An 11,263-nucleotide genomic window follows, 5' to 3' on the forward strand; every position below is an offset into this window, starting at 1 on the left:
AGCTGCGCACCAGCACCTGTGCCTTCTCAGCTCAGCAACAGTGTGAAGTGGATCCTCAGCATTGCACCCACGAGCAGACGGCAGCAAAAAGGCTGAACAGATCTAGCCCCTCGCTAAGCTCAAGGCTGACAACATTCAAGACTTGCTGACGTTCCTTGGGCACCAACTGTGTTCCCGGCTCAGGCTGTTCCACCTAACCCCACTCTGATCCCGCAAGGCAGGCTCCAGCACAATCCTCATTTCTTACACAAGCACGCAGAAGGGCCCGTAAGCCGCTCATAAGCTACACAGCTGGTCGGATGCAGCCCCAGCCCTGAAGGAGAAGTGGAAAGCTCCCAGGTGTTAGGGCGGGTCCTGCTTTTGAAGCACATCTGGTGGAGTTCTCCAGAACCAAAGTCACACCACGTCCCTCTGCACATCCATCCATCCCCTTGCCCTCCCTGTGTGCAGCCAAGACAACCAGAAGGATCCAGCAGCAGCTCCACAGCATGAGGGTCTACGAAGGTCAAGGCTGCCGAACTGAGCTCACTCCAGGAAGGAAAGGACCCTGTGTGCAAGGTTGGAGGAAGGGGGTGCGTGAGGGGCTTGGCTTCCAGGGACTTCCATGGGATGAATCTGCAGTGAGAACCTGAACAGCCAGCCAGTTTGCCTGGGAGAGGCCCTGGCACGACACTCATGCCTGGCCTGGGTCACAGGGTTGAGGCTGGATCTGGTGGAAAACATTCATGAAATATTTCAGGTCTGTGACCTTTTCCTGAGAAGGAGCAACAGTTGCATTATCCCAGCACTAAGATGCCATGGCTTTCTGTCGGGAGAATCTTTTCAAATTCACATCGTTTCAAGAATCCAACGGATCACATTTAATATTTCCCTTGTGAAGAAGACAGTTCAGGCCAAATGAAGGGAATATCACTGTGCTTCCAGGAAAAGCTCTCTACGCTCTAAAGCAAATGTGGAGTATTTCTGGTTCTAATTCAAAAAGATGTCCCGAGAGCCCAGAGGGCCACACAAAGGAGAGTCATTTAATGTGAAGCCCTCTTAGCGGTATTTTCTCAATTGAGGATAGGATGGCGTACTTGCCCAAGGCAGTGTCAAGGGCCTGTGGGTAACAGGGAGAACATTTTGTGTGTTTTACTTTTAAGCCCAGATGTTGAACAATAGAGCAATTTTTAAAGTAATAAAGCAAGTTTTTAAAAAAAAAAAAATAACTGGCTCCAACCCTTCAGCACCAAAGCTGTCTGGTCTAACAGGATTCCTATGAAGTGAGATCCAGGGACCTGGGACGAGGACCCGTGCTCAATGGTCCTCACAGGGCCATTTTGTTCCAACTTTGCCAGAGTCCTCAGTTCTCCTGCAACGTGTATCCAGACCCTTGACGCAGATCAAATACTTCAAAAACACCAAGATTACTTTCACTCCACCACTTTATTACTGGAACATTCAGTTCAGATCTACTTGATTAGAAATACTTTAATAAATATAACATAAATAAGTATAAATTAGTTCACATGCTTTCATGAATATAAAATATATCAATAAATATCTTTAAATAAATGATGCTTGAGGGTTTCTATAAACACCTCGGTACAGAGATAGCTTATTAATTCTCGCTCTTCTAGGAAAGGGAAAGAAAAACCTGCAGAAAGGACTCAGTCCCTCCTTAGTAACTTGGTCAGCAGGGGTGGGGAAAGGAGCAGAGAGAAGATTCCTGAAGGAGCTTAGGTACAGCCAGGCCCCCTCCCTGGCTTGACCCATACCCGTTAAAAATTCTTCGGTTTAGACTTTTATGCAAAGGCACTAAGGCTGGGAGGCAGCTCAGCTTCCTAGGAAGAATTCAGATAGCTCATCACCCTGTCAATGGTCACCGCACGGATCCTCAGAGCGTGAAGAAGGACACAGAGCTTGGTTTTTGTTCTATAAAAATCCGGTGCTTCAAAGGAAGGTCTCTGAGGCACGGTCTCATGGTTGACATTCAGGGCCTAGAAGGATAAACACGGAGTATGACACACCGAGTTCCAGAATGGAAACATTCATCTATAAAAGTGGGTAAAGCAGTGCGTGTGTGCGAGCCTGCAGCAAGCTCCCCTCTCACACTCCATGCCTAACCGGACCAAGGGGCCAGGCAGGTCCCAGAGGAGACACACACCTGCTCCAGGCAATGCACTTTCAGTGAGCTCGGGAGAGTCCTCGTCACTGCTCAGAAAAGCGCCAGTGGTAGTTGTTCTAAATGGCCTGATTCTGTTAACGTAACATCTGCCACCATATCTAACTTTCAGAGATACGTGAAGAAGCCCCATCCTTTTTCCAACAGGGAGGATGGATTTCCACTGATCAGGACTCTATCAGTAACAGACCTGCTTCCTATAGGAACGCCATTCATGCAAGACACAGAAACGTGGCAATGCGTTTCCCTACTTAAACCCTTTGGTTTGCTGGCACAATACACGATCTTATTGCTTGAGGGCCAGTACTCCCATTCGTTTCTCATAAAAATCCTAAAAGAAAGGTAGGGTATGTACAGCCATCCACTTTTGACAGAGGAACAGCTGCCGTTCTCGGGGATTGGGTGGTCTCCCCCAAATCACCCAACTCGGTCCTGAAGTGAAAACATCAACCACAACTCTCTGTTGGTAATATTCTTCCATAGTTGCACAAAGTTCACTGCCTTTCAAACAGTAATCTGGCACACACACACACACACACACACACACACACACAATGAAATATACTATGGAGCCGGTGACCGCTTTTCAGAGGATGGTTTCTGCCGCCATGTCTGCACGCGTGGCCTGATGGGAAAGGCACTCTCCCCGTCTCTGATGTGCGAGTCTCTGTATTTCATGTTAACATCATGTGCTGCAGCAATCCAGGAAACTATGCAAGTCCTGCCTGAGTGCATTGGGATGTCTTCTATTTTGTTCACATTTGGTTCAAAATGGGACCGAGCCAGGCACCAGCTCTGCTTGCTTCCCGAGCTGTGTTTGCAGGTGTGCACGCAGCCCCCCGCCTCCCCATCCTGGATCCTCTAGAGGACAGTGAGAAGTGAGGTGCAGCAGAGCCCTCTGAAGGGACTCTGGCTCTGCCTCTCGCTCAGGCTGTTGACCTTGGACATGTGGTTTTGGCCTCTTCAGCTTCCTCCTTCCTACAGACCTCAGATGGCCATTGTGGGATGACAAGAAAATGCATGAAAACACTTGCAGAGAGCCTGGCTCCCCTTGTGGTGGACACGGAGGTTTCTTTTCTTAAGCGACTGCTCACACTGGCCCTCCCTGTGAGGACGCCCTGCAGATCATCTCCCTGGGGATGCACTCTGCAGGGGCCTTCAAAGCGGGGTGCGGGCCTCTCGCAGCTCTCTCCATCAAAGGCCCTGGCTGGCTGTGTTCGGCATGAAAGGCACTTCGCTGACTGGCTGGGGCCTTACCTGCATCAGCCCATCGACGGCTGCCAGCAAGTCTTCATCTAGAGAGATCTGCCTCTTAGGATCCATCAAAAGCTTTGCGTTGATGGTCTTGAGCTCCACCTGGTACATCTTCAAGTCCTCATAGATACTACTAAGGCACAGCGTCTGGGTGACGGCACAAAGGGGAAGATACCATTGAGATGGGCCGAAACCACTTCCTCCGGGGCACTTGGGAAGAGTGGCGAGTCTTACCATCATCCAGGAGGTCCTCCCGGAGGCCAGGCAGCTCCCATTCTAGGGGAAGAATACCCAAACGTCAGCACATGAATTCACCACCTGGGAGGAAACCTTTAATTTTTTTACTTACTATCATAAAAGAGGTCCCTCTGGAAGCCAGGCAACTTTCGTTCTAGAAGGAAAAAAGCACAAATCGAAATATGTCTGGTGTTTCACCTCAAACCTTCTCCTATTATGGCAACAAGGCATAACAAAATCTACCACCTTAACGATTTTAAGAGTGTATTTCAGGGGTGCTAAGCATATTGATGTGGTTGTAAAAACCATATTTGTTTTATAATTTTTTTTCCAAACATAATTTCTGATGACAACCAGAAACATGCAAGCTCGGGAAGCAGCGGGTGGCTGCCCTGCTCCAGGAGGTAGTCGCTGTACCTGGGCCAGCTCCCGGGGCAGGCAGGCCTGCACTGTGCTGCTTCTGTCCTTGGTGATGTCTTCATGATCGACCTCTTCAGCACTGCAGGAGTAAAACTCCAGGGTTTTTCTGGCCTGCGAAGAAAAGGAGAAGCTCAGCGGGGTCACTGAGAAGACCCCTGCTCCTGTGAGGCTGGCAGCCTGGGTGCCAGCAAAGCTCTGGCTGGCTGCCCTCCACCTGCTCCTGTCTGACCTGTGGGAGGTGCCTGTTCTTCACAGGGTGAAGAAAACAGGCAGCCAGCATCCCCCTTCCCTCCTTGTCCTTGGCTTGGGACAAGTCTCCCTGGGTCACATCTTTATTCATCACGTAAACACTGCAAGTCATTCCAACGGAGTGTGCTAATCAGCTGCCACACCACACGGTGACACTTGCTTCTGGCAAAAACTGTGTTTTCTCTTGCCAAAGTGCCTGTGTTCTGTGAGTATCTCCAACTCCCAAAGGGGGCTATTGAGGCCCCAGCTTGGCGGCTGCAGTGCACATGCAAGCCCTAAAGACGAGCTGAAACTTCACTTGTGGTCCACACAGATGGTATCCCACAGGCGTGTTGGAAAGCACCAGCGGAGGGAACCAGGCACTGTGTCCCCAGAAGGCAACAACTTTCTGATTGAAGGTTGACATCACTTTCCACAAATGAGCCTATGTACCAAGGCCAGGATAAAGAGGAGGATGGCACGTTCCCCTGGATTCCAAGTTCAGCTGCAGAGACAGGCAAGTGCTCAGATGACTAGGAGCAGGATCAGCAGATGAGAAGCACCATGGAGGGCGTGGAGGCTCTGGGGCAGAGGGAGCCGCACCAGCATGATCAAGGGCAGAGACAGCAGAACACACTTGGGAGCTCCCTCTCTGTAGCAGGTGGACTGACAACTCACCTCTCATCCTCTGGTATCCACCTCCCCACCCTGGAATCTGGGAAAACGCTTCATGTCGTGGTGATGGAAAGTAAGGCTGCCAATCAGCTGACCTTATGGCCCGGAGAGAATCCTGGATGATCTGGGTGGACCCAGGGTAAGCACAGGGTCCTCCCGGAGACAGAGAGGCAGCAATGTCAATCAGGAGTGGCGGCTTGAGGAAGGATGCGGCAGCCCTTGCCAGGTTCATTTTTTCTTTCTTGGCGGAGCTGGGGTTTGAACCCGAGCCCCACACCCCATACGAGGCACATGCTCTGCCACTGAGCTACAACCCAGGAGCCTGACTTGGAAGGTGGAAGGGAGCCCAGCCCAGGACCACAACAGCTTCTAGAAGCTGTGAAAGGCGAGAGGTCACATTCTCCCCTGGAGCCCCCAGAAAGGGATGCAAGCTCCAAAGAGGCACCCACTTTAGCCCCGGGGCTTCTGACCTTTCAGGCTGTAAGGTAACACATTTTCGTTGCTTAAAGTCACATTAGTGGTGATTCACCACCAAAAGCATGTGGAGGTGCCAGCAGCCCTGGGCCACACCGACTTGCGCAGACCATAAAGACACTGGCACAGGGGCCCGGAGTTGCAGTCTTTGGACTTTTCCAAGGCAAGCTGGAAGTTTAGATTCTTCTATGAGAAGTCCAATTTTTCAATGGCATCAAATTCACAAGTCAAAATAAAATGAAGACAATATGGGCCGAACTCTCCGAATTCAGAACAGGCTGTGATTCCCACGCGCCTGCCACCTCCGCGTTCCACAATGGCTGTTTGGTTGGTACTGGGAAATCTGACGAGGTATGGCACAAACGCTTCCCAGTGAATTCCACGGTGCTGCCACTTCAGCACTGCGTCTGGGAGTGGAAGAACTCGCTTCTTCACAGAAACATCCATTAAATCTCAGCTCCTACGTCCTGTCTTTGGGAAAAGAAGCTGTAGCTCCGCAGGTGTCACTTGGGGAACCCCTTTTTAATCTCTTCTGAAGTATGAGACGCAATTGGCAGTGCATTATAAAAGTTTGGAACAGAAGAAAAAGGACTTCTTTCAGGTCCTCAGGTTTTTTTACAAGTGCAGGGGTTCTAACTCACCTGTACCACTGAGCTACACTCCCAGCCCTGAGCATCTTTAAAAACATGGGTTTCTGCTTGGCTTTGCAGCAAAAGTAAGAGCCAATTGAAGCAGCTTTAAAAAGGAAAAGAATTTTTTGAATTAAAATACAACCCCTTCCAAAATGAAAGGTACAAAAAAACTCAGACAACCCTTCCTTATAACACGAAAGTGGGACACGGTGAATCGTCACCATCCTTGAGGTGTGTGGCTCCCACACAAAGCATGTCACCATACTGGACGTGGCGAGCAGCAGGTGGGACAATCTAGTTCATCATGTGGCCTAGGCCGCGCAGAGACCCACCCAACTGCTTCCAGGATTGACCTCACCTGCAAGGTCCTGGCAGGCCCACCTGTGCTGGCTTGGGGCAGGGACGCCGCACACACTGCCTTCCTGCTGGCAGGGCCCAACCAATGCCGCCATTGATCACCACTCTGCTTTCTCTGAGGACACCACTCCACTGAGCCCCTTCAGCTGGCAAGCCATTCGGGAAGTCCCTCCCCGCTCCTGACAGCTACTGATGAGTGGCAGCTTCCCTGCATCCCCAGGCACAGCAGCCACTCAGGCAAGCCCCTTCGGCAGACGCGCCAGGTGTGCAGAAGGCCACCGGCACTCACCTCCTGCAGGGCACTTCCCACGGCACTCAGCAGGGTCTGCGAGCGGTTGCGGCACTCCGGGGACGCTCCTGGGACTGGGGTGCTCCTGGGGAGGTACCTGGCAGAACCAAGGTGCTCCAGGAGGACAAGGGTGGCCAGGAGGAGGAGGCCTGGAAGTGAAGTGAGGGCAGCAGAGCTGTCGGTCTGGGCTGGCCATCGTGCCTATCCTTTCTTCTTGGTGCTGACCTCCCTCCGCCCATTACCACCCGTCCTTTCCACCTGAGAGACAGACGGAGCTATTGAAGGGCAGCTGTCCCTTCTAGGGCTGCTCTGAGGGCCTGCTCTCTGGAGTGCCCCAGACAAGGGGTTTGGGCTCAGGGCTCCTCCAGAGAAAGACTCCCATGTCCTGAATAGGGAAACTGAGCCCAGGAGCAGAAATGACTGGCTCAGACTCAGGACCCCAATCTTTTGGAATAGTGGGGAGTCAAAGCCTCCCTTTGCAGCCAGCTGAGATCTGCTCATGGCTGTGGCTGTAAGAAGTCCAGGCAAGAGACCTCCCGGCGGGGCATAATGACAGCTCCCGGGCTGTTCCTAAACGAGAAGCGACAGCGCTCCCTGAGCCGAGGGTAAGCGAGTGCCCGAGCGTCCTTTCCCGCTTCTTTCCTCTTTTCCCTTTGCCGAGAGGTCGGTCTCCGGACCGCCTGGGTCCTGCCCCTCTCCAGCCTCCCCACCCTGCGGGCGGCTACTCACTGCGCGAGGACGGCCACATGCTGGGCGGACGCTGAGCCGGAGCTGGACGCGGGCAGGTGGTCCCGGCAGGTGAGTGGCTTTGGGCACCCAGGAGGCCACATTTTTATAAGTCCTCGAGGCGCGGCAGGACTTTCCCGGGACCCAGGGCTCTTGCTTTCTCTCTCTGTCTTTCTCTACATCAGTTTCCCGGTGACACGTGCGGTCCTTCCTGCCGCGGGTTTGGCGGCGCTTTCGGATTAACTCTCGGAGTGCCCGGCGGTGTCTCGTGGCCTCCCCGCCGCCCGCGCGCGCAAAGTGAAAGTGAAATTGGCGCCGAGTCGCTGCGGGTCCTGGGCAAGTGGGGTCCGCCCCGCCACATCCCGGCCCGCCGGTCCCGAAGCCCCGCCAGCCCGCGCAGCGCGCCGCCCCAAGCGCGCACGAGTGGTGCCGCCCACTTTCCTTCTCCAGGATCGCCCACGCGCCCTAGCGGTGACATCACTCCTGGTTCTGGCTGGAGCGGACCATCCATTCCTTCAGATGACCCGCTGTGTGCCAGGCCGACGAGGGGCCAGGCACAGGACCCCGGGGTGAACAGGACCCTTTGGGAGCACCCCACCACCCCAAATCTGACTCAGTGTTTTGTTCACAGGTCCTCTCAAGCATGAGAAGGGCGAGACCGGATGGCTGCACAGCAGCTGCTCTCTTAGAGCGCCCAGGTTCTGGCAGCGACCAGAGAGAAATTAGGGTTTGGTGGGAGAAACACCAGGGGCCTGGAGGAAAGGCCCAGAGGGAGGACACTGCTCGGCAGGAGCAGCAGGGTCCAGGAGGCAGCAGAAGCTCCTGGGAGCAGGGTCCCAACCTCACAGGGGAAGGAAATGTGGGTACCAGAGTGCTTCCAGGGATGGCAGCAGGTTCCAGCTCCAGAAATAGGATCAGAGCAGTCAGGGAGGAGGGGACAAGTGGGTCTGGGGAGCCACAGGAGGGAGGTTGGGAGCAGGATTCGGGCTTTGCTGTGCGCCCCACGCCAAGGAGCACAGTTCTATTCTGAGGGGAGTGGGGACAGTCTACATTAGACAGGGAGGTGTGGTTGGATTTGCAGGGTGAAAACATTCCTTGGGCAGTACTGTGATCCCAGGGAGGGGAGCAGAGCTGGACAGAGAGCAGAGGGAGGGCAGAGGGATTCTCTGGGTGGTGACTTCACTGGCCACAGTCTCTGGCTACAGTCTGGTGACTTCACAGGTGCGAGGCATAGGAAGAGAATGTCAGAAGGGAGATTGTTCCAGCTCCTGCTGGGTCACTGTAAGAGGAGGGGAGTGGAGCAGAGAGAAGTTGTGCTTCGGAGGTGCTGGTGAGAGGTTCTTATTTCTCCCCTAAACAATAGTCACTCTGCCAGTGGAGAGAGGTGGTTTGGTCACCAACTTGGAGCTATTGCTTCTGATGCATCTGGCTGCCTGCAGGGCCTCAGACTTCCCACGTGGTGCTGCCAGGGTCTGCCTTTGTACAGACGCACCAATCTCCACAATGAGGAGCCTTTGGAGACACAGGAGAGAGGAGTGGGTGCCCTTCCTCCTCACCTCTGGTCTCCAATGAGGTCTGGAGGGTAAGCCTTGGCATGCTTCCAGCACCCCTCAGCAGGGCCAGCCTCTGCTGGAGGCCATGAAAAGGCAGATGGAGAGGAATCTGGGCTGATACAGACCCTGCTCAGCTCTGGCATCATCCGGCTTGGTGGATCATGTGCTTGAAGTCGATGAGGCCCCACCCTGGGGACTTTCAGATACATGTAAAGAAGGAGATGGCTGATCTCTAAGGCCCCTTCCAGTGCTGCCATCTGAAGTGTCCGTTGTGCACAAATGAATCCATTTTCAGACAATTGTATTTAGTAGTTTGTGGGAAGCCAGTGAGGGGTGCAGAGCACACAGGTTTAGAGTGGAGGTAAGTGTTTCATGTCAGAATGAAGTCAAGCTGGTTGCAGCTAAGCAGTTTCTTCCTGGAAGGGTTATCTCCTATGCTAACATAATTTCTTCTGCATAGATGAACATAGGACCTCTGTTCAAAATGGATTCTTGGCCACCAGATACAGTGTATGACCTAAAGTTTTGTGGAGCACATTTCTAATGTGCCCCTCATACTTGTAAGTAACATGAAACAAACTTCTCCTTCTGCACTAGCACTACTTTTCTATAGGAGGCATCTTTGTCCGTGTTGCTACTGCATAGTGTGGAGCTTTGCACTCAAGGTTTTGGCCAATGCAATATGAAAAGAAAAAGAAATGAGAGATTTATTGCAAAGGAAAAGCTAAAACTGTTATTTTTTTAAAATAATTGATCTGCAAAACAATAAAAATCCAGAATGAGTATACAAATCACTAGAACTAACAAGAGAATTCAATCACTTCCTTGGACAGGGACATCAACCTGAGAAAACCAGCCAGGCTAATGGTGGCTCAGGGTGAGGCACTCGCCTTACATTCATGAGGCCCTAGGCTCCAGCCTCAGCACCGAAAAAATATTTTTGTACAACTGAAACCATCAATTAGGAAACATTATAAAAGGACACCATTCGCAATATCAGCCAAACTAAAAAGTGCCTGGAGCTAGAGAGGACCATCAGTGGCTGGTAGCATGGACTGAATCCGGCTCTGCTCCTTACTTGTTGGGTGTTCTTCCTGAGCAAGTTATTTTTCTTGCTGGCCTCAGTTTCCTTATCTGAAAAACAATGGCAGTAAAAAGTCCTACAATAAATATAGGATTGTTGTGATTATTACATGAATTAGCATAACTATAGGAGAGCCTCTGGAGAAAAATGTAAGTCTCAGAACACAGTGTGATTTAATGAAATAACTTTGTACCCTTGAATCAGAAGTCTCAATATATAAAAAGCTGGTGTCTCTTCTAATTAATGCACATATTCAGTGGAATCACAATAGAAACTACGAGAAACCTTTCTGAGAAATACCTATTCCTATTTATATATACAGGCAAGCATGCGAGTGTGCGCACACACAGTTAATGTCCGTGCATATTCAAGCTAAACTTGTGAAGGAACAATGAACTCGGGAGCTAGTCTATCAGATAGGGACATTTTTCAAGTAGACGTATTCTGAAGCAACAGTAATAAAAATAGAGGTATTGGCAAGGGAACAGATGGGAACTAAGTGGACGGCGTAGAGACAGACTCATGTGTGGGTCTTAGCATGAGATGCAGATGACTTCCACTTGACGAGACACCCGTGGAGCCTGGAGCAGATGTGCTCCTGAGCCCTCCCCTTTTGCAGACGTTGCAAGACAAAGCTCAGCCCCTTCGCGACTTCTGACAGAAGCAAGAACCGTGAGGCCACTTCAGTGCCCCTTCCCACATCAGCAGGATTATGTCTTCCCCTTTCCAAAGGACTGAGACAGGGGTCTGATGCCCAGGCCATGCTCATCCCAAAGGGTGACGGAACACAGGTGGTGTGGGACGCTAATGGCCAGCGACTGGGTCCAGGTTTACAGGAAGGTGGCCTCTTCTCCACTGACATATGGCCAGCAAGGGCACAGCTGTCTGTGTGGGCACTGGCCCCAGCAAGGTGGCTGTCACCAGGTAAAATCTGGACAAAGGCTGTGAAGAGGTCCTTGGGTGGAAAGACACCTCACCCAGTAGGAAAGTCAAAGCTCTGACACCAGGGAGAAGCAGCGGGGAGAACAAGCATAGAGAAACCTCGTGCAGGACATTCGTGAAGGACTGCGAAGAACAGAAAGTGCTCGCTGCCCATGGAGGCCCACATCTGACCTCCAGCCCAATGCCTGCAGAGGTGGACAAGGGACAGTGGGCGTGTGACTGAATGTG

At 52.1% G+C, this 11,263-nt stretch overlaps 1 protein-coding gene across 2 annotated transcripts; it reads right to left on the reverse strand.

The window, feature by feature from the left end:
* Positions 1–1,421: 1,421 nt before the first annotated feature.
* Positions 1,422–7,617, reverse strand: IL12A (interleukin 12A). Of its 2 annotated transcripts, XM_079100390.1 has the most exons (7): positions 7,460–7,617; positions 6,731–6,879; positions 4,073–4,186; positions 3,768–3,809; positions 3,653–3,694; positions 3,422–3,565; positions 1,422–1,979 (listed from the first exon to the last, which is right to left on the reverse strand). In XM_079100390.1, exons 1-7 carry the CDS (start codon positions 7,476–7,478, stop codon positions 1,824–1,826), a joined length of 666 nt encoding a protein of 221 aa, XP_078956516.1. In that variant the 5' UTR covers positions 7,479–7,617; the 3' UTR covers positions 1,422–1,823. The 2 variants fall into 2 exon arrangements, with proteins under 2 accessions (XP_078956516.1, XP_078956515.1); XM_079100389.1 differs by having other exon boundaries at positions 3,422–3,694.
* Between the last annotated feature and the right edge of the window lie 3,646 nt (positions 7,618–11,263).

Source organism: Sciurus vulgaris (genome assembly GCF_902686455.1).
Source record: "Sciurus vulgaris genome assembly, chromosome: 10".
Lineage (NCBI taxonomy): Eukaryota > Metazoa > Chordata > Mammalia > Rodentia > Sciuridae > Sciurus > Sciurus vulgaris.